Source organism: Lissotriton helveticus, chromosome 12 (genome assembly GCF_964261635.1).
Source record: "Lissotriton helveticus chromosome 12, aLisHel1.1, whole genome shotgun sequence".
Lineage (NCBI taxonomy): Eukaryota > Metazoa > Chordata > Amphibia > Caudata > Salamandridae > Lissotriton > Lissotriton helveticus.
The window spans coordinates 395,156,915-395,178,680 of record NC_136073.1 but is presented as its reverse complement, the minus strand read 5'-3'; the positions used below and the strand labels follow the sequence as shown (position 1 = coordinate 395,178,680).

At 44.3% G+C, this 21,766-nt stretch overlaps 1 protein-coding gene across 1 annotated transcript in view; it reads right to left on the bottom strand.

Annotated features, from left to right (window-relative positions):
- The window catches only part of LSM14A (LSM14A mRNA processing body assembly factor), a 282,041-nt gene that overhangs the window by 178,767 nt on the left and 81,508 nt on the right, over window positions 1-21,766 (bottom strand). Inside the window, exon 3 of the mRNA XM_078671505.1 lies at window positions 18,872-19,001. Coding sequence (XP_078527631.1) covers window positions 18,872-19,001 — 130 coding nt within the window. The remainder of the gene's footprint in view (window positions 1-18,871; window positions 19,002-21,766) is intronic.

The following is a 21,766-nucleotide window of genomic DNA, read 5'->3' as shown; positions in this document are numbered from 1 at the left end:
ATAAAATATTGTAAGAGCATTGTATGGTTCCTAAACCATATATCAATACATACATAAATAACAGAGGCTAAAAGTACTCAACTGGTGCTTCTAAAATATGCCTACCCCGGTGTACCTAACCTTAGTACGAGGGAGGAAGTAAGTGAGGTGTAGCATAAATGTAGTATTCTTTTGCCAAGAATCTGCCCAAGATTTCTCGAAGGGTCTAATCAGCTCCGTACCTTAGTTTAGAATTGAGAAGGCTGGTCTCTGGACTCTATTTCCCAACAACCCGCAAGGGTAGCTTGGAAACACTGGAGCTGGATTTCTCGGAAGGAGAAAAGACAGCTTCTCTCTCAGTGCGTCTGCTGGAGGGTCGGCTTCCTTCGGCACTTGCTGGAGCAGGGCGCGTCGGGCAAGTAGATAGTCGAACTGCTCCAAACTACCATGTGTTTGCTTGGGCGAGTGTGGGCATATTTATACCAAGAAATAGTTGTGGATTTTCGAAACTAGTGGTAGTAGCCCTGCCGTATTTGGACTGCATGAGCTATGCCTAATATGGTTAGGATTTCTATGCCTATATAAGGATATGGTGATTTATACCTATATAAGGGCATGAATCGGGAAACTTACAATAGGGTCCTAAAATGGTACATAACACCCACTCCACGCTATTCTGTTCATCTAAGAGTAAATACTAAAACATAATCTAGAGCATGTGTTTACAACCCCCAAAAAATCATAAAATACATTTTGAAATGGTTGCACATGAAAAATGAGCATTTTGTATAGTACACATTTATAGGCAATGATTTCATTGTAAGCATATGATATGATATTAGCAATGCTAACTAAATGAATCATGACATTTTACATTTATGAAATGGCTCTTAGTTCCAGAAGGAAAAGGTCGAGACCAACCCATAGCAGAACATACAAACTGTTTTGGTTTGTGGATTAGGCTAATATTGTTTCTAGGAAGTGTTCAAGGAATTCTTGTTCTCTAAGAATAGTTCTACTTTAAGCAGATTACTTTTTGTGCCAAAGTTTATTTTGTTTTTTTGGAACAGGTCAAATAAATCTGTCGAAAAAATAGAGTCTCACACTTGGTAGCTTTTGTTTTGAAAAACGTGAAGGTCGAATTTCAGAGTTCGAAAGAACGCTGTGTGCTAATTTCAAAAGTTATTCTCGGTGTCAGGAGAAAACATTAATCAAGGCTGGGAAAGAAATCGTCTACCACAGTAGATGAAAGTTCGACTACTTCATTAAGAAGGTCAATTGGGTACATAGGTGAAGCATCGCCGTCAGCGTCGGTTGCCGTGTTAGCAAAGTTCATATCAGATGGTACCTGTGTGCCCGTTGGTCCGCGTAGCTCACCTCCAGTTGGATTTGCCAGTGAGATCTCAATGAATGCAGTCATCAGGATTGGTAGCAGCTGGGGGCTACACAACACATGAGCCGTTACCGGACCCAGTTATGCGTCGGCATCCGTTGGCATAAGCGATGGTAGTGTTTGACAGACATCGAACACGCATTCCTCTCCACAAAGCAGGCATCAAAGAACAGGTAAGATGCAATCTTGCCAGATTGGTCTGAATGACAGGAACCATGTGGTATTCAGACGAGCCAAGCCAAGGATCTGTGTTATTCTCTCACGATACCTCATGGCCTGGAGTGCATTTTCCATGCTGACTTGGGTATCGCTGGTGGCCGGATTTGCCATAACGGAGCAGGAGGAATAAAAAATAAGACCCCTGCTACGAGTCCCAAAATGAGAGGCAGGCCCCCGAACACAGAGTGGACGAAGTTAGGAAAAATGCCCAGGACTGCTTCAAAGGGTGCTAACAGTCCCGGAAAAATAGTCTTAAATACATGTGCAATACCGCTGGTATCGGACATGTTAAAGAAACGACCTAACATTTCTGCGAAATGTACTGGGCAGTTTGTTGATAATGCATGTATCTCCGCAGAGGACCTTGCAACTTGCAGACCATACGTCTCTCTGGACGAGGTCAGTGGCACAGTTTTTTGCAAAAGAATGGCTTTCATTCTGCTTAAAGTATCAATTCGTATAGAAGAGATGTTCAGTGGAGGCCAAAGTGGCAACTCCCCGTCTGTCTTAGTTTTAGGGAATAATACTTGCATACAGCAAGTGACCCTGGCCGACACAGTAACAAGATAGCTTATTCTTGGCATCATTCCACAACAGCTGTGATCATTTAACATAACGTAGCTACCATTGGAAAGCTGCCTGAAAATTGGATCTATCACCGCTGTGGGCGAACCCTGCAGGTGGCATGAAAGGTTATTGGAAGGTTTAGCTCCGTGTAAATTAATACCGTGACACAATAGTGTACCGCTTAGTGAGCTTTTACAATTTTTACCACTAAGAAATACTTCCTTTCCCCCACTCCAACATTTGTGTGCGTTTGGTAAATCCCAGGTCGACTTAATGTATTCTTTACCCAACCTTTCATACATGCCTGCTGGTATATGGTTTAAGCAATACTGAAACTGGAAAGTCGTCACTGGTATCGTGATGGTGCCATGTATTATCCATTCAACTGATGGTTTCTCAGAAACGGTCAATGGTAATCTCTCCAGGTTTTCAATGCTCAGCACCGTATAGTCTGCTCCCCTCTGTGACAAAGAGATTTGTTTCTCCCTTAGGTTAAATACAGTAAACAGTGACGTAGTGTTGATTTAACGCCAGGGAACATAGCCAGAATGAAGGTTTTGCAATGTCCAGCGTAGTAGCATTATAGAACGTAATTGAGACTGGCCATGTTGTAACATTAGCAAGTCCTGTTCCATTATGTCTATGGCAGAGGATACAATGCTGTCCAAAGAATACATTCTGGACGGCAGAGTTGTTAACCCATTGTAAACTACAGAGAGGGATTTCTCTAAATGAATACGATCAATTTCTCGTATTCTTTCAGCTGTTTCCATTTGTGTGACTTTCTAAGCTTCATTGTAAGCAGCGCATATACAGGCGTATATGAAACGTTTATGACGTGGATTACGAGGTTCAAGTAAGAATTCTCGTAAATCAACGCCATCTTTAAGCAAAGATAAGTGTTTTATTTCCGGGAGTGTGGATTTCTGTAGCCACTCAAGGCATAGTTTTCCTACACTATAAGTTATTATCCCTGGATGTTGTCTTTGGATATATATTGGATCTGGCCGAGTTACTGTAAACCCTTGTGTCTTGTTCAGGAATCTATCTTGACAGTTATTTGTGTCTGTGGGCCAGATTTACCATTTTTTCCATTCAGGATGTGTTCTGTTGTAAAATATAATTTACGTCTACCACCTCATCTGAAGTTAAATTACTATCAGGTGTGGGCTTTGATATGGGCGGTTTGTTTAAATCTTTTATCTTAGCAATGCCAAGACGTCCGTTGAACAGTGTCATTCAGGAACATAATTTGTTCTGGGATGATGCAGGCTCCCAACAATGCTTCTAAACCTTGTACCTGCCAATCTTTTGTGCCCCAAACAATTTTTGTCTCAATGTTGTCTTTCCAAAAGTCAAAGCCTAAGGTGGACAATTGAGCATAAAAGGCAGCAGAATAAATGTGTTTAGTATTTTATTGAAGCAGTGATTGTCTATTTTCGTTTTAGAACGAGTAATAGCAGCTACGGAAGCCGTTTGCACAGCTGCCTTTGCGGCTTCATCAGCCAATGAATTCCCTTCAACGTGAACGCCATCACGCTGATGACTCAGTGTATGAATCACGTGAGTCTTTTGTAGTTTTTTCTGTAAAAGAATTACTTGTTCCCAAAGCATTTTATGCTCGATTGTGCCACCTTTTGCATCTTTAAAACCATTTTGAACCCAGTTCTGCAGATATTCATTGTAAGACTAGACGCAGTAATATGAATCGCACACTATGAGTGTGGGGAATTCGCGATCGGCATTTTCAAGCGCCATCTTGAATGCCTGCAGTTCAGCTCGCTGAGCTGTACAGTCTCCGAGAGATTGAGTTTTTGTGACCATAGGTCTGAATTTACCATCGTGCCAGCGACCTTTAACCCCTTCCGTGCGGCCGCGATTCCCCCCGTGTGCGGCCGCCGAACGAACAGGGCGGGGCCGTGACGAACCCCAGCCGTCATCAGCACACGAGCACCGTGGAGCGTGACGGCTGGGGTTCGTCACCAGCATGGCAGGGGTTAACAATCACGCACGCAGCACTGTAAGCTTGTTTACCCCCAATCGCGGGCTGTGCTGATCAGTCTGTATATATTATACAGCTGTAAAGTTCTAGATGTAAAATTTCAGTAGGCAGAGGACATTCTTGTTCGTATTGGAGAAATTCTTGTGTCTTCAAGTAAGGGTCAAAAACGTATTCAACGTCTGTTGCAAGAGAATTAACCCATTGTATCCATCTTGGATGTAGAGCTTTTGCATTTGGAATGCTTGCCTTCGTCACTGCCTCTAAGGCAGGTACAGGTGTAACGACTTTAATGCGTTAACCCTGTGCTAGGGCTCTCTCCTTTGCTACAGCACTTTGAACTGCTGTCAGCATTTTTTCTGTTGAAGTGAATTTCATTTCAGCTTATGTGTACAAGTGTGATTTGTAAGCTATTGCTACCTTTTCACCTTCGTTAAAGGTTAGATATGTGAATCCGCATCTCCCTGGGAGGATTCGGATAACAAGGCTGCGTACATTGTCGCGTGTTTGTAAGAGTGTTGTTGCCAACATGTCTGTTTGTACTGAACGCAAAATTTCAGTGTGTTTTTGAGTCCAATTACTTGGTTTGAAATCAGGTTTGATTAGTTCTTAGAGAGGTTTAACCCTTTCTGCATAATTCAGAATGTAAGTTCTTCCGAAGTTTAGGAATCCTAGAATTTACTTAAGGTTTTCAGTGTTTTTGGAGTTTGGAGCAGCGCACATTTGTCTAAAAAGTTTGCTGCCAGGCTTTTGCCTTCACTCGAAAGTTCGTATCCCAAGAATAGGACGTTGAGGTGGGCAATTCTGGACTTTTTAAAGTTGAATTTATACCCTTCTGAGGCGAACCCAAGTATTATGGTGTTCACCCTGTTCAAGTGCCTGTTCAAATCATCATCTGTAAGGTAGATGTCATCGACATAGGATAATGCCTCATCATCATACATTTGTAGTAACTCTGTTACTCTGGCTGAAAATAATCCAGGACTGTTCTTGAATTACTGGGGGAGACGACAGAAGTGTCGTTGTGTCCCCATTATTGAGAAAGCAGTCAAGTACCTGCTTTCTGGTGCAATGTTTTGACAGAAGAAACCGTTTGAAATATCTAAAGTAGTTTTATATTTCTTCAGAACTATATTATTCATCAGTGCTGCACTGTGTGAATTTTGTACTGCAAAAGTTTTGCAACAAATGTCTGTAATCCAAAACTAGACGACATGTATTGTCTGGTTTGGAGACAGGAAACAAAGGATTGTTCATAGATGAGGTGCATGTTTCAATCACCCCTTGGTATTCAAGTTGATCTAAGATCTCCCTGACTTGTTTTTAGCTTCCTGCTTAACTGGATACTGTCTCGGAGCAGTTGGTTGATTTTTTAACTGTATTTTTTATGAATGTAAATATGATTAGAGAAGGCTGGCATAATGTTCTCTTCGCCATGTGGGCACTCCCTTACAAATTCATGTGGCCAGTCTTTCAGCTAGAAGGAGGTCATAACCTTTAGATAATTTTTCCCAAAAGAGTGCTTTTATCTTCCTAGTTATATCACCCTCTATTCGGAGTATTACTGCGGTATACTAACCCTGGTGTCTGCAGTTTCAACCTGAATGCATTCATTCAGATGATCTTTCAGGATCCTGCGAGCTTTGGTGACCTCTGCTGCGCTGGCCAGCATTGTCTGGGCCCACTCCCCGTTCTTGAGTTGTGTCCTCAAGATCCTCGGCATGTCTGATTTTAATACTTGCTACCTTCTTTTTGGAGAATTGAGTTCTCTTATTTTTTGGAACTTGTTGGTCGTTTTTGGACTTCACTCGTTCTTTTTGTTCTGATCGTCCTCTCCTTTCGGATTTCTGTGAGGAAGTCTGAAAGGTACGAGAGGATCGTGTATCAGTATCTTGATATCTATCAGGTTTTCTTATATTATCCCTATTTCTAAGGTTATATCTCTATCCAGAGTGCTCCTTTTGAGGAGATCTACCTCTGGACTGAGAGCCCTTCTCATTAGGAAATGACTGTCTACTATTTTCCCATTTCTTTTTAGGAGTAGTTAGATTATTTTTGATAAAAACTTTTTCAGGATTTTCTGTTAGTTCAGGCTGTACAGGTTTCCCTCCCAAACTATCTCTTCCTAGTTCTTCATAGGATTTTTCAATAATTCTGGCAAGTTCATACGGTTGCTCAGTAATATCAAGTTCTTTTAATTGTTGGCGGATTGCCACTGATGCTGCTTCATCTTTAATGTTAGCTAATAAGATAGCTGAAACCGGTTTGAAATCTTTCAGTAATTTCATACCTAGATTCAAGGCCGGTTCTGGACCGTATTCATTTTGAATCTGTCTCAGAACATCTGGGATTACCGCCATAGACAGGACACCATGTGTTTTTGTGTAAATTGAAGCAAAGACTGTCCCCCAAGTGTCACCGTCCTCTACGTGTGGTGTGATCCCCATTGGTAAACAGATTGTTAGAATCCTGTGTTTCTCATGAGGTGTACTATCAGGAAATACTGCCTCTATTTGAGTAATGTTCTGGGCTAACCAGAATGGCATTCGTTCCCTTTTTGCGGGCAACTTACCGATTACTGACTATATAGTCTGTGGTGTGATTTTGTTTGTGTTCCCCTGATGAGGGGTGTCCTGTGGAATTCTTATAGCAGGTTGGACTGTTAAGGTCCGCATGACATTGTACCAATTGTCTATGTATTTTTATTAATTGTTTTAGCTGAGCTAACAGTTCTACATCCGACATTCTTTCAATGTTAGGACGTGGTGTATAGCTGGCTAGTACCGGCCATTAGCTCCTGGTCTACCTAGTGGACCGAACCTGGTTATGTGATTTTGATGTTGTAGGGCGCCTTTAAACCAGAGCTGATGCTCTTGGTAAGTCAGTGGTATTTCAATGTCCTCGAAAGGAACGTATTGTGCTGGATGTTCCTCTATCTTATAGAAGTGGAACACACGTGTTGGATTTGCCTGTGGAAAGACAATCCATGAATAGAATACCTCTGTCTGCCGATATTCACGTGCCTCTTTGACAAATATGACTACCACCTCTCGATGATAGGCTATTTTCTATAAGCTTAATAGCTTTAGTTTTCCTCACATTTTCCGGGATGATTATAGCATCGTTGGAGACCTGTCTCGTCTAAACCTTGTCGGGGTGTAGTCCTTGCAGCTCCACTGTTCTCTTCGTCGCTATCTTGCATTTTGTTACAAGTTTTGCAGAGAAAGTTTTAAGGAAATATAGATAAGGTGCACAATATTTTGGAAAACTGTATCCTTCAACGTTGCACAAAACCAAAAACTAATACATAGGATTTTCGTCCTACTCAGTTATGGCAGATATTTTATCCTTTAACCCACTCCAGACGTCTATTGGAGTTTTTACGGGATAAAGGGGTCTCTGTGAAAAGCACGACTGAGTTACTCCAGTATCTAGCGTTAAATTAGTGCCTTACCAAACGTTGGGCACCATGTAGTGTAGTTCCTATATTCCCAATAGGCTCTGCGCATTGGAATAGAATATCCTATAGATCAGACGTAGGACTACGGTCGACTAGGTCTTTATCGAATATACTAGACTTAATTGCGTATGCCAGCTAACTCCGAGGTCACTAGAAACTCTCGAATTCACAAGAAGGGATTAGTCTCTGACAATCGGATAAACATGACAACTTTGTTTCCCCAAGATAAAACGTATATTCAGAGTCGTGGAAACAATAGATAGATATTTCACTCAGTCAATCGTGCATGCTTCGTTTCACTAGAGGTGCAGAGAAAGTAGAAAGACGGGCGTTTTCAATAAAAGGTTTTACTGAACAGTCTTCTTTCTCAAGCATAAGAAATGAACTGCTACAATAGTAAAACGGTTTGTAAAATATACTGCGTACAGTAAAAATAGTAGAATAAAATAATACTGTAAGAGCATTGTATGGTTCCTAAACCATATATAAATACATACATAAATAACAAAGGCTAAAAGTACTCAACTGGTGCTTCTAAAATACGCCTACCCCGGTGTGCCTAACCTAAGCTTAGTACGAGGGAGGAAGTAAGTGAGGTGTAGCATACATGTGGTATTCTTTTGCCAAGAATTTGCCCAAGATTTCTCTACGGGTCTAATCAGCTCCGTACCTTAGTTTAGAATGGAGAAGGCTGGTCTCTGGACTCTATTTCCCAACAACCCGCAAGTGTAGCTTGGAAACACTGGAGCTGGATTTCTCGGCAGGAGAAAAGACAGCGTCTCTCTCAGTGCGTCTGCTGGAGAGTCGGCTTCCTTCGGCACTTGCTGGAGTAGGGCGCGTCGGACAAGTAGATAGTCGAACTGCTCCAAACCACTGTGTTTGCTTGGGCGAGTGTGGACATATTTTGACCTTGAAGGTGCCTACTTTGACGTACAGTTCGACATAATAACGTCATCAAAGAGTCTCAGTTCTTTGAAAACTCCATGAGTTCTTGGATAAATCTATACTCAAGCAAGGGGAAGGCCCTGACTGCTGAAGGTGGGTTTTTCTAAGAAATCGTTGTGGATTTTCGGAACTAGTGGACGTAGCCCTGCCGTATTTGGACTGCAAGAGCTATGCCTAATATGGTTAGGATTTCTATGCCTATATAAGGATATGGTGATTTATACCTATATAATGGCATGAATCGGGAAACTTACAATAGGGTCTAAAATGATACATAACAGAAGGACTTGCAAGCAGAAGAACAAATCAAACAAGCATTTGCAATGCAATAGGTCTCGCATTTACGCGATTTTAAGCTATTGGCATTGTAAATGATAATGCCTTTCATTCATGTTTTAAAAACTAAATCAAAAATAAAAAGCATTGTTATTTGCAATGTCAATAGCTCAAACTTGCATAAATGCGAGATTTATTGCATTGCAAATGCTTGTATTATAAAAGCTGTGGCAGGACCCTCAACCCTTTTTCCGGCTCTGAGAGGAACCTGGAACTTGAGCTCAACTGATTTTGACAGTTTTCAGTCAGAATTTGGTTATTTCTACTTTTTTCGATATTTTTGACTATTGGTGGCATTTTTCAATCTTTTCTGACTAATTGGATCTATTTTTCAGTCAGATATGCCACCTTTATTTTACAAGTGTCCTTCCTGTGGTAAGATGTCCAAAACCGATCCCCATTCGGATTGTGTGGTGTGGTTGCCTTCTTCTCATGACACAGAGAAATGTTACCACTGCCTTCAACTTTCCAGAAGGACTTTGAAGGAGAGAGAGAAGATCCGACTTCTTGGACTTATGGAGAGAGGGAAACATCAGGAAAAGGGCCCAGGAAGTCAACTTTTATCTGGAAAGCCCTTCTCTCCCAGAAAACGTGAAAGATCTGCTTCTCCTCATGGTAGGAGTAAGAAAAAGCATCATGATGTACCGTTGATGTCGAGACCAGTTGAAAAAGTAAGGCCGAAAGCGGTTTGTCTGGGTGTCGCTCCAGTTCGGATACGTCATTGTACGACGCCACGATGGGCCCGTGAAGATCGGGCCTCCGCCGCGCTTGGAGCCGGGGTCTCGAGTGTGGTGGAGGTCGGCCCCTAGTGCATAAACATCGGTGGGGCGAAACCGGAAGCTGCCGGCCGCGCCCGTCCCGAAGCGAGTGAACTGCCCGGAGTCGCCGGGCGAGCCTGTAGCGCGGATTGATAGAGGGATTGAGCCGGAGGGAGCCGGAGTGGGACTTTGCTGTTGGCTCCCCATCCGGGCGCGAGCCTGGGCGCGACGAGCCGGGAGTCCTGCTGGCCTGCGTTCTGGCTTGCGCGGAGCACTGGGCCCCTCGGCGGCGGCGACCCTGACGGACACTCCTGAAGCTTGCCGACGCCCCTGAACCCCTGAGGGGAGCAGACCCATACTTTGCTGCGGAGAGCTGCGTGCGGCGCTTTGGCTGCTCTGGCGCCCTTGTGCCCATAGTTGTACCCCGGCAGATCGGGACTGCTCTACCATCTTGACGGCTCGCACTGGGGTGCAGCGACCGTCCATTGTACTGCCGGATTGACGATGTGGCTTCGGACATGCCGTTTGATCTATGGACCTGACCGGGGCGCCCTGAGTCGCCTCATCGTGTAGCACTGAATATTGCCAACCAGAACCCCACGAGTTGGCCGTTTGAAATGGGTGGCCTCTCAATGACTGTGGAGCTGTGAATCCTGTGGCGGTCCCACGGGGGTGCCCTAGTGGAGCTATTACCACAGACTGTGGTGGTGTGTTGCGGTCAGCCCCCCTGGGGGGTCTCTTTGCCGACAATCTGCTGGCGGGGGGCATTCTCCGCAGTGACCAGAGTCCATTAATTCTCCCTGTAACACCTGTTTCACGGTGAGGTTGAGAGCAGACAGTGAGGCTAATGAGATACGCTACTACAGCGAGACATTTGTCTATCCAGTCTGGTGGTGCCTCGAGACGCGGGTGGGGAGCCGAGTCGAAGTGATCCACGAAGGCTGCACTGCCAGTGGGGACAGAAGTTTTCCCGATGGATAATCGTTGCGGCCGTGGTGTCTATCTTCCTCCAGATACGAACACGAGATGGCGGCTCGATCCGAGGGCGAGAAACCAGTATCCAGGGGGTCTAGGGGAGCCCGCTCCATCCAATCCAATAAACTGGACCAGTACACACTGCCTAAGGGCTCGCCTTCTGGTTCGGGGCGGACGACGGATGGCAATAGGGAATCCTTGGAACCTACGTCGGAGCCCACACTGCAAGACGTGATGGCCGCAATAGACGGTGTCAAGACCTCCCTGGGACACCAGATACAGTCGCTGGATCACAAACTAGACACTATCTATCGAAGTGAACCTGATACGGGCCGACCTCACCAAAACCAGTGAGAAGGTCAAATCCTTAGACATTAAAACCGCAAGCTTGACCGATGATGCGTCACAACTGCAGCAGGAGGTTCGTGCTCTCCAGGCCTCCAGGGATCTGACGAACCGCAAACTTGATAAATATGAAGGACGGGCTCGGAAAAATAACCTGCGCATAATTGGCGTCCCGGAGAAAGCTGAAGGGTTGGCCCAGGATCTCTTTATCGAAGATATAATCCTTAACCATCTGAAACCGAAGGGACTCGGAAACTACTTTACGATAGAACGCGCTCATAGAATTCCGGGCGGCAAGCCGAAGCCGGGAGTCCAGCCGCGTCCGATGAATGCGCGAGTACTCAACTTCACGGACAGAGACGCTATCCTGCAGGCCTCCAGATCTGGGGGTCCCCTGAAATGCGAGAACTCTACCATAACCTTTTTCCAAGACTTTACCCAAATGGTGCAGAGGCAACGACAGAGCTTCCTTGGAGATAAACAGCGGCTCCGAGATAGGGGCTTGAAGTATGCATTGTTGTTTCCTGCCAAGCTACGAGTTGAGGCGGCGGGGAAGGTGTTCTTCGACAACCCCGAAGTTGCTTCGGACTGGCTCGAGGGTCTTTCCCCTCAGGAGGAGGTCCGGGACGGTGGTGGTGACGATGGACATAGAACGCCAGAACGGGAATGATAAGTATAGCTGCTACCCGGGCGGTGCGAGCTGAGGAGAGGGTGCACATTCGCGAGACTTTCTGGGGAGCGACCCCCTTTTGTATGGTCAACTGCATCTGCCGCTAACTGATTTCTTGAGCGGGGGCGGGGGTGTGGGGTTCTGGCGTTTTCCTCAGATCTATATTTAGTTACTTTTTTAGTTAGAGTATGGGGCGACAGGCACACTGCGAGTTGGGGGTTGGCAAATGCCGAGAGCAGGGGTGCAGGGTGGGGGGTGGTGGGAAGGTAATGTTGTTGAGCTATTTTTGTTTCTTATGCTTTCTTTTATTTGTTTTCAAGACGGGTGATGATGATGCAGCGAAATGTTTGATACATGGGTTCAATGGCACAGAGTAGTCGAGGGTCCGGGATGAAGGTGCTGAGTTGGAATGTGAACGGATTGGGCGATAAAATCAAGAGAGGGATGGTTGTCCAGCTTCTTAGGAGACACTCCCCTGACGTGGCCCTGCTGCAGGAGACGCATCTAGTTGGTAATAAATGTATGACCCTCCACAAAGGAGGATATAAATTGGTGGCACATGCTGGGTTCAACACCGGCTCTAGAGGGGTCGGCATTTTGATCAAAAACTCCTTTCCCCTGTCCATACAGGCCACGTGGTTAGATCAGAGGGGCAGGTATGCGAGAGTGTCTGGACAGCTGGAGGGTAGAACCGTCACATTTCTATCCATATATGTTCCTCCGGGCATTCAGGCGGATACCTTGCGCAATTTGAGTTCGGTCTTTCTCACACTGCCCCTTGGTGGCCTAGTCCTGGGAGGTGACTTCAATTCTGCATTGGATGGGGAGAGGGACCGTTGCCCACCGCGAGCGCTTAGACAATCGCAGAGATGGCTTTCAGAATTCTTAGACACACTTGGTCTGGTTGACAGCTGGCGGATGCGTAACCCGACGCAGACCCATTTCACGCACATTTCAGCTGCCCATGGCAGCCTGTCTCGGTTAGACTACTTGTTATTGCCCGCGGCGATGGCGTCCATGATCCAGGAGGTGAAACACCTCGGTAGAGGTATCTCTGATCACTCCCCACTCTGGATACAACTCGCCCTCGGTCGGCAGGTGACAGGAAGGATAGCTCCTATCAATGCCTGGCAATTGAAAGACCCGGATATCGAGAAACAGGTTCTCCAAGTGTTGGACAGATACTTCCTAGAGAATGTGGGATCAGTTGATTCGGCGCAGTCCCTCTGGGAGGCATACAAGACTGTAGTAAGGGGGGAGGTTCTGTCCTTGAGATGGACCTTCCTCCAAAGCCATTGTCCACGCCGGTAGGAGGAAGCATTGCATTATATCATGACGAGTGGAGGCATTTAACAAAAGACAGGTGGGTCATCGACATTGTTCAGAACGGATATCTACTCAAATTCAAGAAACCTCCTCCTTCCATAGTTCCAAAGGGTGTTTTTCATCAAAACCAGTTTGCTGCAAAAGGAAGTGAACACCTTATTAAACAAGAAAGCCATAGAAAGAGTTCCAACTCCACAAAGAAATCAAGGGCTCTACTTGCACTTCTTCCTTGTTCGAAAGAAAGGTCCCACCGCAGAGTACAGACCTATACTGGATTTGAGATTGTTGAACAGATTCAATCGAAAATAAATTTTTTGAATGTTGGCACTTCATCAAAACTTTCCTCAACTTCACCAAGGGGATTGGATGTTTTCCATCGATCTGAAGGATGCATACTTTCATATACCAATTTCAAAGAGGCATCACAAGTTTCTAAGGTTTCGAGTGTCTGGTCAACATTACCAATATGCAGTTCTTCCATTCGGGCTGAAGTCAGCTCCCGGACATTCTCCAAGTGCATGGCGGTGGTAGCCGCTTTCCTACGGAAGCAGAGGGTTTTCATTTACCCTTACTTGGACGACTGGCTCCTGAAGAGCTTGTCCCCATCTCTGCTACAGGATCATCTCTCAAGGTGCCTTCAACTGCTACACAAGCTGGGACTTCAAGTCAATTTGAAGAAGTCCATACTAAACCCAACTCAAAGGATTCACTATCTGGGTTCCTTCCTAGACAAAGAAAAAGTAAACGTGTGTCTTGAGGAGAGGTGGTTATCAATTCAAACAAAATGCCAAACTCTTCTTCATACAAGTTTCCTGACAGTTCGTCAAGTGCCATCTCTGCTGGGGTCAATGGCGTTGTGCATCTTTATAGTACCAAACGCAAGATTGCACATGCGTCCACTGCAGCAACGTTTGGAGGATCAATGGATGCAAGTATCGGGGTGCTGGGAGGATCAAATAATCCTTCATCAGGCAGCCAAGGATTCCATCCGATGGTGGATGAAGAGATCGCACCTATTGAAAGGAGTACCGTTTCATCAGGATCCTCCAACACAGACTCTGATCACAGACACCTCTCTCCAGGGTTTGGGTGCTCATATGGGCCCTCTGCGAGTACAAGGTCTCTGGTCCGATTCCGAGAGGGGTTACCCCATCAATCTGCTGGAGCTAAGGGCGGTACATCTTGCTCTCTAGTCCCTGTTTCCGTCGTTCAAGTCTCGATCCCTTCTAATTCAAACAGACAATACGACAACAATGTATTATTTAAACAAACAGGGAGGTGCCCGGTCAAGGACTCTCCATGGAGGCTCAGACCATATGGAACCGGTTGCTGGCAAGGGACTTGTCAATAGTAGCTGTTCATCTGCTGGGCTCTCAATTCTCAGGCGGATTTCCTCAGTAGAGACTTCATCGAGGCTCAAGACTGGGTTCTCAACGACGAAGTCGCAGGCAATATCTTTCAGGCGTGGGGAACTCCAGACATCGACCTCTTTGCAGACGCGGGAAATGCAAAATGCCCAGTCTTCGCATTAAGGTTTCCCCAGAAAGGATCTCAAGGGAATGCCCTTTTGATAGAATGGTGTCAGAACTTACTGTACGCTTTTCTGCCGATCCCATTAATACCAGCAGTGATCAACAACTCCAGGATGATTCTCATAGCCCCGGAGTGGCCTCGCCAATGGTGGTTTCCAGACCTCCTTCAGTTATCGGAAGTTCCACACAGGAGATTGCCATGTCGCCCGGATCTTCTATCCAAGCAGGCGAGGAGAGAATTCCACCCCAACTTGTCCTCCCTTCGGCTGGCAGCATGGCTCCTGAAGTCATCCAATATGGTCACTTACAATTGAATTCAGACTGTATGAATATTCTTAAGGAGGCGAAGCGTCCTTCTACGAGGAAGTCATATGATTTCAAGTGGAAGCGATTCTTCCTATGGTGTGCGGACAATGGGCTTGATCCCACCCAAGGTCAAGAGCAGGTGATTTTACCTTTTTTGCTGCATTTGGCTAAGTCTGGACATCAGTTTAACTCTATTAAAGTTAATCTTGCAGCAATCACCGCCTATAGAAAGTCACCTAACCAGACTTCTTTCTTTAGGATGCCGGTGGTGAAAGACTTTCTAGAAGGCTTAAGAAAGGTGTATCCTCTAGTCAGATCTCCCTCTCCTCCTTGGGAGCTTAACATTGTGTTAACTAAGCTAATGGGAGCTCCTTTCGAGCCTATTCACAAAGCTTCCTTACAACATTTAACTTGGAAAGTTGCGTTCCTGGTAGCCATTACCTCTGCTCGCAGGGTGAGCGAGATCCAGGCTCTCTGTTGTAAGGAACCATTCACTGGGTTTCATGCTAACAGGGTAGTTCTCAGAACACTTCCTGGTTTTCTGCCCAAAGTAGTTTCAGACTTTCACATTAGCCAAACTATAACTTTACAGACTTTCTTTCCGAATCCTGCGAATCCTCCAGAAAGACCTCTCCATTCTTTAGATCTCACAAGGGTTCTCAAGTTTTATTTGTACAGACAAATGCATTGAGGAAGTTAGACCGTTTATTTGTTAACTATGGTCCTATTAACACGGTGTCTGCAGATTCCAAAAGATCCATATCTAGATGGATTGTTTCTTGTATTATCCTGGCCTACTAATTAGCCAACAGAGCTTTGTCATCAAGGCCAAAGGCTCATTCTACGAGGGGAAAAGCTTCTACCACAGCTCTCCCAAGGAATGTTCCCATGGTGGAAATTTGTAAAGCAGCTCATGGCGTTCAGTTCATACTTTTACTCGCCATTACTGTCTTGATTCAGACACAAGCAGATGCTCAGGTTGGGCAAGCCTCATTGAGAAACTTATTTGCTAATACTAGCTAAGATGTATGTGTCAAAGTAGTTTTTCTATTTTCTGCTCGTCCGCTTGGAAGTGGGTATGAGCTTGCTACTCTATTCAGTGTTTATGACTATTGATGAGTATCCCCTGGAAGAGAAGGATTAGTTACTTACCTGTAATCCTAGTTCACTTCAAGGGGTATACTCAAAGTCATAAGCACCCTCCCGCCTCCCCGGGCAAGCAGAAGCATTGTTTTGATATGTTATTATTGCATGGTGTTTGCAGGTTCCTACAGGTTTTCTTATACCGTACAAAATAACTGACCTAACTGTCACCTGTAGGGCATGATGGGAGCAGGCTTCTCCTGGAGGCCTTAAAGGCAAAGTGTTCAGATTTTCCGAGGCTTTAAAGGCGAGGTGCCAGACTCCTTTTCTGTACAGGGATGTTATTTGCTTATGCAGCCTGTTTAGGCTAATTGCCTTTCATTACCTGTTTTCTTTGATGAAAATAAAAGGTGGTTTTCTGTGGAATGCAACTAATGTTCATGTCCTTTTCTTGCATTATATGTTATGAGTATTTTCATACTACAGAAAGACATGTAATTATGGCTGTATTCGCCTACTGGATATGCTTTTGGGCTGCATATTATTGGTTTATACATGTATATGTGTATAATATTTTAGTACTATGTACTCTTTTATATATTTTACACATATATATGTATTAGGATATGTGTTCCCAGGTTCCCGCATATGGGCGGGGATAATTCAGTGCTTATGACTTTGATGAGTATACCCCTGGAAGAAAACTAGGATTACAGGTAACTAACTAATCCTTCTTGGTCCTAAAACCGGGACATTTCTTGAAACTTATGGAAAGTGGCGGGACACCAGGACAGTCCTCTAAAAACCAGGACTGTCCGGGGTAATCGGGGACGTCAGGTCACCCTAGTGTAGGACAGTCTACCCCCTCCCCACTCTGAGCCTTCCTCCCCAGACAGCAGCGGTTGCTTGACAGACGCCCAGGAAGAGTCCCATTAGGAAACAATAAACATTGGAGTGGAGACACGCCGGCCGCTAGGTGGCGCCCGAGCAGAAAACATCTCCTACAAACTACTAGTCCATGAGCTACAGCAAGGAGTAGAACACAGACGGATGCATATTAATAAAAGAGAATTCCAAGAGTAAAAAAAAATGCTTGTTTTAGCAGGGAAGGTTGTGTGCGATTGTGCGAGCAGTACCCAGCGCTACTCTTCACCCTCATGAGTGGATATAATAGCTGCTCTGCATCTTCTCATTAGACGCCCTGTTTCTGCGCTTCCCCCCTGCATGATCTCATTAGACGCCACGGTCCCTGCGCTGCACAACACCCTCTAGTTAGACGCCCTGTGCTCCTTCACACCCTTTCTTTCTAATTGTAGAATGAAGATGGCCTCTTACATAACAGGAAGAGGCAGGGGCACAGCACCCCGAACAAGGGAAAGTGAAAGAGCGACATGCGTGCTTTGTAGGCACGCCGTGAGCGTGCACATCGACGTGACCTGCAGCTCGTGCCCAGTGGTGGCGCGTGGAACTCGTTGAAGCAGGCGCTGCTGCAATTCAGCAGGTGAGAGTGGGCTGAGTCGGAGTCCAAGATGACCAGCGGGTCTTCCCGGAAGTACATACCAGCCCAGCCGAGGGCCCAGAGGAGCCACACCACACTCATCTTGGGCATCATTCTACCGGTACCAGCGCTGCAGGGCCGGTAGGAGAGAAGACAGAAGGCGGAGGGAGGGAAAGCGAAAGCACGCCATGTGTGTTGAGGTAGACGAGTACGCGTGCACTGGCTGAGGGCGGCTGGTGTGTTTGTTGGCGCAGTTACTGCATGCAGCTGGCTTGCATGACGGAAGGGGGACAGGAGATGTGCACAACTCGTGTCTGTACGTGCATGTTCACGAGCTCCAATCGCCCCTGCGCATGCCCATTTCTGTCTCCCTTCCAAGGCAAGTCAGCAAAAATAGATCTCGCTGGCGTGCTTCGCCAGGTGCGAGACCTAAAAAACCACTGCATGCCATGCTCCTAGAAGTTGCTTTTCATACAAGAAAGTGAAAATTGAAAAACTGAAAAAAAAACTTTACGTCAAGGATAGCCAGAAGCAAAAGAGACTGAAAGCACAAAAAGAAATTTAGTGCCAGGAGATTGCTGCATCCTGTGGCGAGGCAAAATAAATAAATAAAACACAGGAACCTAGATGGGAAACTTGGTGCCTCAAAAGCTGGGGGAATGGTCTGCTTTCATCCAAACTGGGATAAAAATCTATCCGAGATGGGTGCAAAACGAGTGATTGTAGAAATGTGACGGTGATGACCAACTGTGTGTTAAATTGGCGACAGACTATTGGGGGTATTGAAAACAAATGCACTCATCTCAGGTGATATAAATGGGGTACATCGACTAGACAAAAATTACCCTCTAGCCTCTGCTTGAATGTTAATTCAGAATTTCTGGTCACAGGACCAATAGGCTTCAGATGTATCACGAGAAGAACTCAAATAAAATAATGAAAAGTAGTGTGGAGGGATCTGCAATCATAGTGTACCTGTTGAGGCGCACTCAGAAATGGCATTCAAAATGAAAGGGTTAGACTGAAGTGTGATCCAAAATTCCATAAACACATTTATAAGCAAAATTGTGACTGCTGAATTTAAACAAAGGGAAGAAAACTATATTTTAAAAAATGGTGTACTGAATAAATGGAACTCCTCTAGTGGCACAGTTAAGTGACAATTTCACCATTTCTAGAAAGTGCACGTATGAGCAAACTGTTTACCCAGATTCACAAGGATTCTCCTTTTCCTCTCCCAGGTTGAACTGTTCACAAACTCACAAATACCAGCATCATTCTGCTTTATTAATACATAAGTGATATTACAGAAAACTAAGAATTATAATTAAAATAAGTTTGTTGGTGCCGACAGCGAAGTAGGTATCAGGTTTCCTTGAAACATTGACTTGGATCATATATATAACACTTTAACATAAAAACGTGTACTATTTCACTGCATCAGATATTTATTTAGAATGGTAAAGTAGGAAGTACATACCCACTCCAACGGCTCCAAACTGCTGACCCACTAAAGGACTTTGATTGAACTGGCTATATGCTGGCATCCTGCTAAAAGGACCGTAGGAATTCACAGATTGGAATGAGGTAGAAGAGGACCCTAAGGAAGACTGAATTAACAACTAGGAATTAGTTAGCAAGCAAATCAATTATGATTAACAAAAACTATTCAAATGAAAGTAATCTCTACACTAAAATATTACACTAGAAAAGAAATACTGACATTTAAATAATGCCAGAGAAGCACGGTACAAAACAAAAGAACATGAAACCCAGGAGTATGGACTTGGCTCGAAGACTAGGACCTGATCAGTTGATGAAGATCCAATCGAAGTTCAAACTTGTTCAACAAAGTAAAAAAAAGAAACAGTTTTACATTCCTACCAAACTAACCTTTGCTACTAGAAATTCTATACTATTTAAAGGGGAAAAGACTACTTAAAAGGGGAAAATAAGTCTGCTTGTAGGGAAAATATGTGATGTATTCACCTCAGCCACACAAAAATGTCTTTGCTGATCCATATTGAGATTAGACTGTTACTTTTCATATTGTTCCTTTTGCAGCTTCGTGGCAGAATGCTTTCCTGAATTATAAATTTAATCAGGTTAAGGATTGCAATTGTTTTTGTCACTGTAAAGATTAATAACCTAACATTCTGCTTTTTACTTGTCCCATACTTGTAAATGAGCTACTACATGATAAACATATCAATGTCCCACAATAGAAAGTGTGAAATTTTTAATTTAGTTAAAGACGGTGTTAATGGTCAAAGCTCTTGACAGAACAGATGGTGAATAGCAGCAGCATATTTCTCGGGGTGCAGCGAAACATTAAACACCTGTTAAGTGCCCTGTGCAGTTCAGGCAGAAGTCGTCTCTTCAGAGGGAGAACAAAATACCTGTGGCCTTCTCAATTCAAATATTGCATCAGGAGTGGGAGGAGATGGGTGGAGTAAAAAAGTACTTAAACGCCAAAAGATTTCATGTAAAAAACGTATTTCTGAAAATTAAAGCCAACATAATAAATGAGCAAAAAAATCCAAAGCCAGACAGTATACTGAGAAAGGATGAAATGAACTGATTTCCATGTCAAACCTCTATGCGTTTGGAAGCAATACACGGCAAGGAGAAGCAAAGCAGCTGAAATCGGTCTTTGTTTAAAGGCAGAGAGAAATTAGGCATTAACAGACAAAATTAGTTCCACATGCAAACATGAGGAGGAGGCGCATTTCTTGACCTAACCGGGGAAACTCTTTTTGGACTGCTTGCACCTCAATTTAGCACATGTGGTCGAGAAGGAGTGCCACAGCAAATCCGACTGGTTGCTGGTAACCAACCAGGGTGGGCATACGACAGGACATTTCTGGACTGGTTGAAATGGTAACCAATCAATGTTTCAAAGATTGGCCGTTTTTTCAATCAAAGTAGGTACATGCATGTGTTAGTGCAAAATTTGGCTGGCTATTAGGATCCTGTTAAAACAGCCATTGCACACATTTCGCTATCTGCCACTTGCTGCAAAATTACCATCCACAGATTAACTTTTTATTCAGTTGTAACAGGTTCATGCTGGGATCTGTTTCTGCATCCTTAGAAAAAACGAAATAAAATGTTTACGCAAAACAGCCTTGCTTTTTTAGCACTCCTTTAACGCAGTAAAGATATGAAGGTTGCATCAATGCACTCCTCCTGCACAGAACTGCTAGCGCAGGCACTAAAGGTCTTTCTCTAATTGCTCACTTCGACCCTAACAAGCAGCAGGATGTACAGTAGGGTCTTGGGGCAATAACTGCGGTGAACTACTATGCAGCCTGTCTCTTCCATGCCCACAGTGCAACTTTCTACGCCTCAGTAAGTGCTCATGTGCACCGCGGGCCAGATAGGCTTTTGCTCTGCACCCCATCTGCACAACCTTTTCAACAATAGTATTCAGCTTCTAATAGCCCACACAAAAATAACTTCAATAGGTCTGGAAAGATTGTCGTAATTTACTTCTTTGCAAAGCTTTATTTTTGGGGTGCTACTGGCCCCCTCGCCAATACATATATAAAAAAAAAAATAATAATAATAAAAAACTGACTAAAAGAAAGAACATATTTTATCTCCAAAAATAATGGAGCATGCTACTTGCCGAAAAAGCGCTTTGCCGGCGCGTCAGGGGTAGTAAGTGCTATATAAATGCAATTACAATACAATACATTGTAACAGAAGTCACTGGAACTGAATGAAACTACTTTGTGTACAGAAGTGTTCCTTATGAAAATACAAAATGCCACCACATACAGAGAAGTTAGCCAATGGCGGACGTGAGCTGACGGGCTGACCCAAAGCTCCATGCTGCAGAGGGCAGAATGTGAATGACAACAACAGACAGTTGTAAAGAGGAGTTACTGAAAGCCCTATAAGTAATAGGTCTTAACAAATGCCAGCACGAAGGGAAAAAAAAGAAATCAAGCGTTTCAGCAATCAAAGGCTCCTACATAAACAAAGTCAAATGCAACCTAGATGCACTCGGGTTAAAACAAACGGAGAGTTCATTTATAACAAAGATTCAAATTTAAACATTCTATTCAATCGTGCAAGAGGCAAAAGGCTCTGCAAGCCTTTAATCATAAATGCAAGAAAATCGCCAGATTTGGGTCTGGACGGCCTGATGCACTGCCCAAATCACTCAAAGGAGTGTAAATCAAAACAGTTTCAATAAGTATCAATAAAGTTTTGACTATTAAATCACATTAACAGTATTCAAACGTTGATATAATGACGACAAATTCTTGCTTGTAGTACTTCAATTTCTTTATGGGAAATCCATTGAAAATGTTCAACATCACATAATATAATGTGGATAACACGATTCTTCAACAACAGTTTTGTT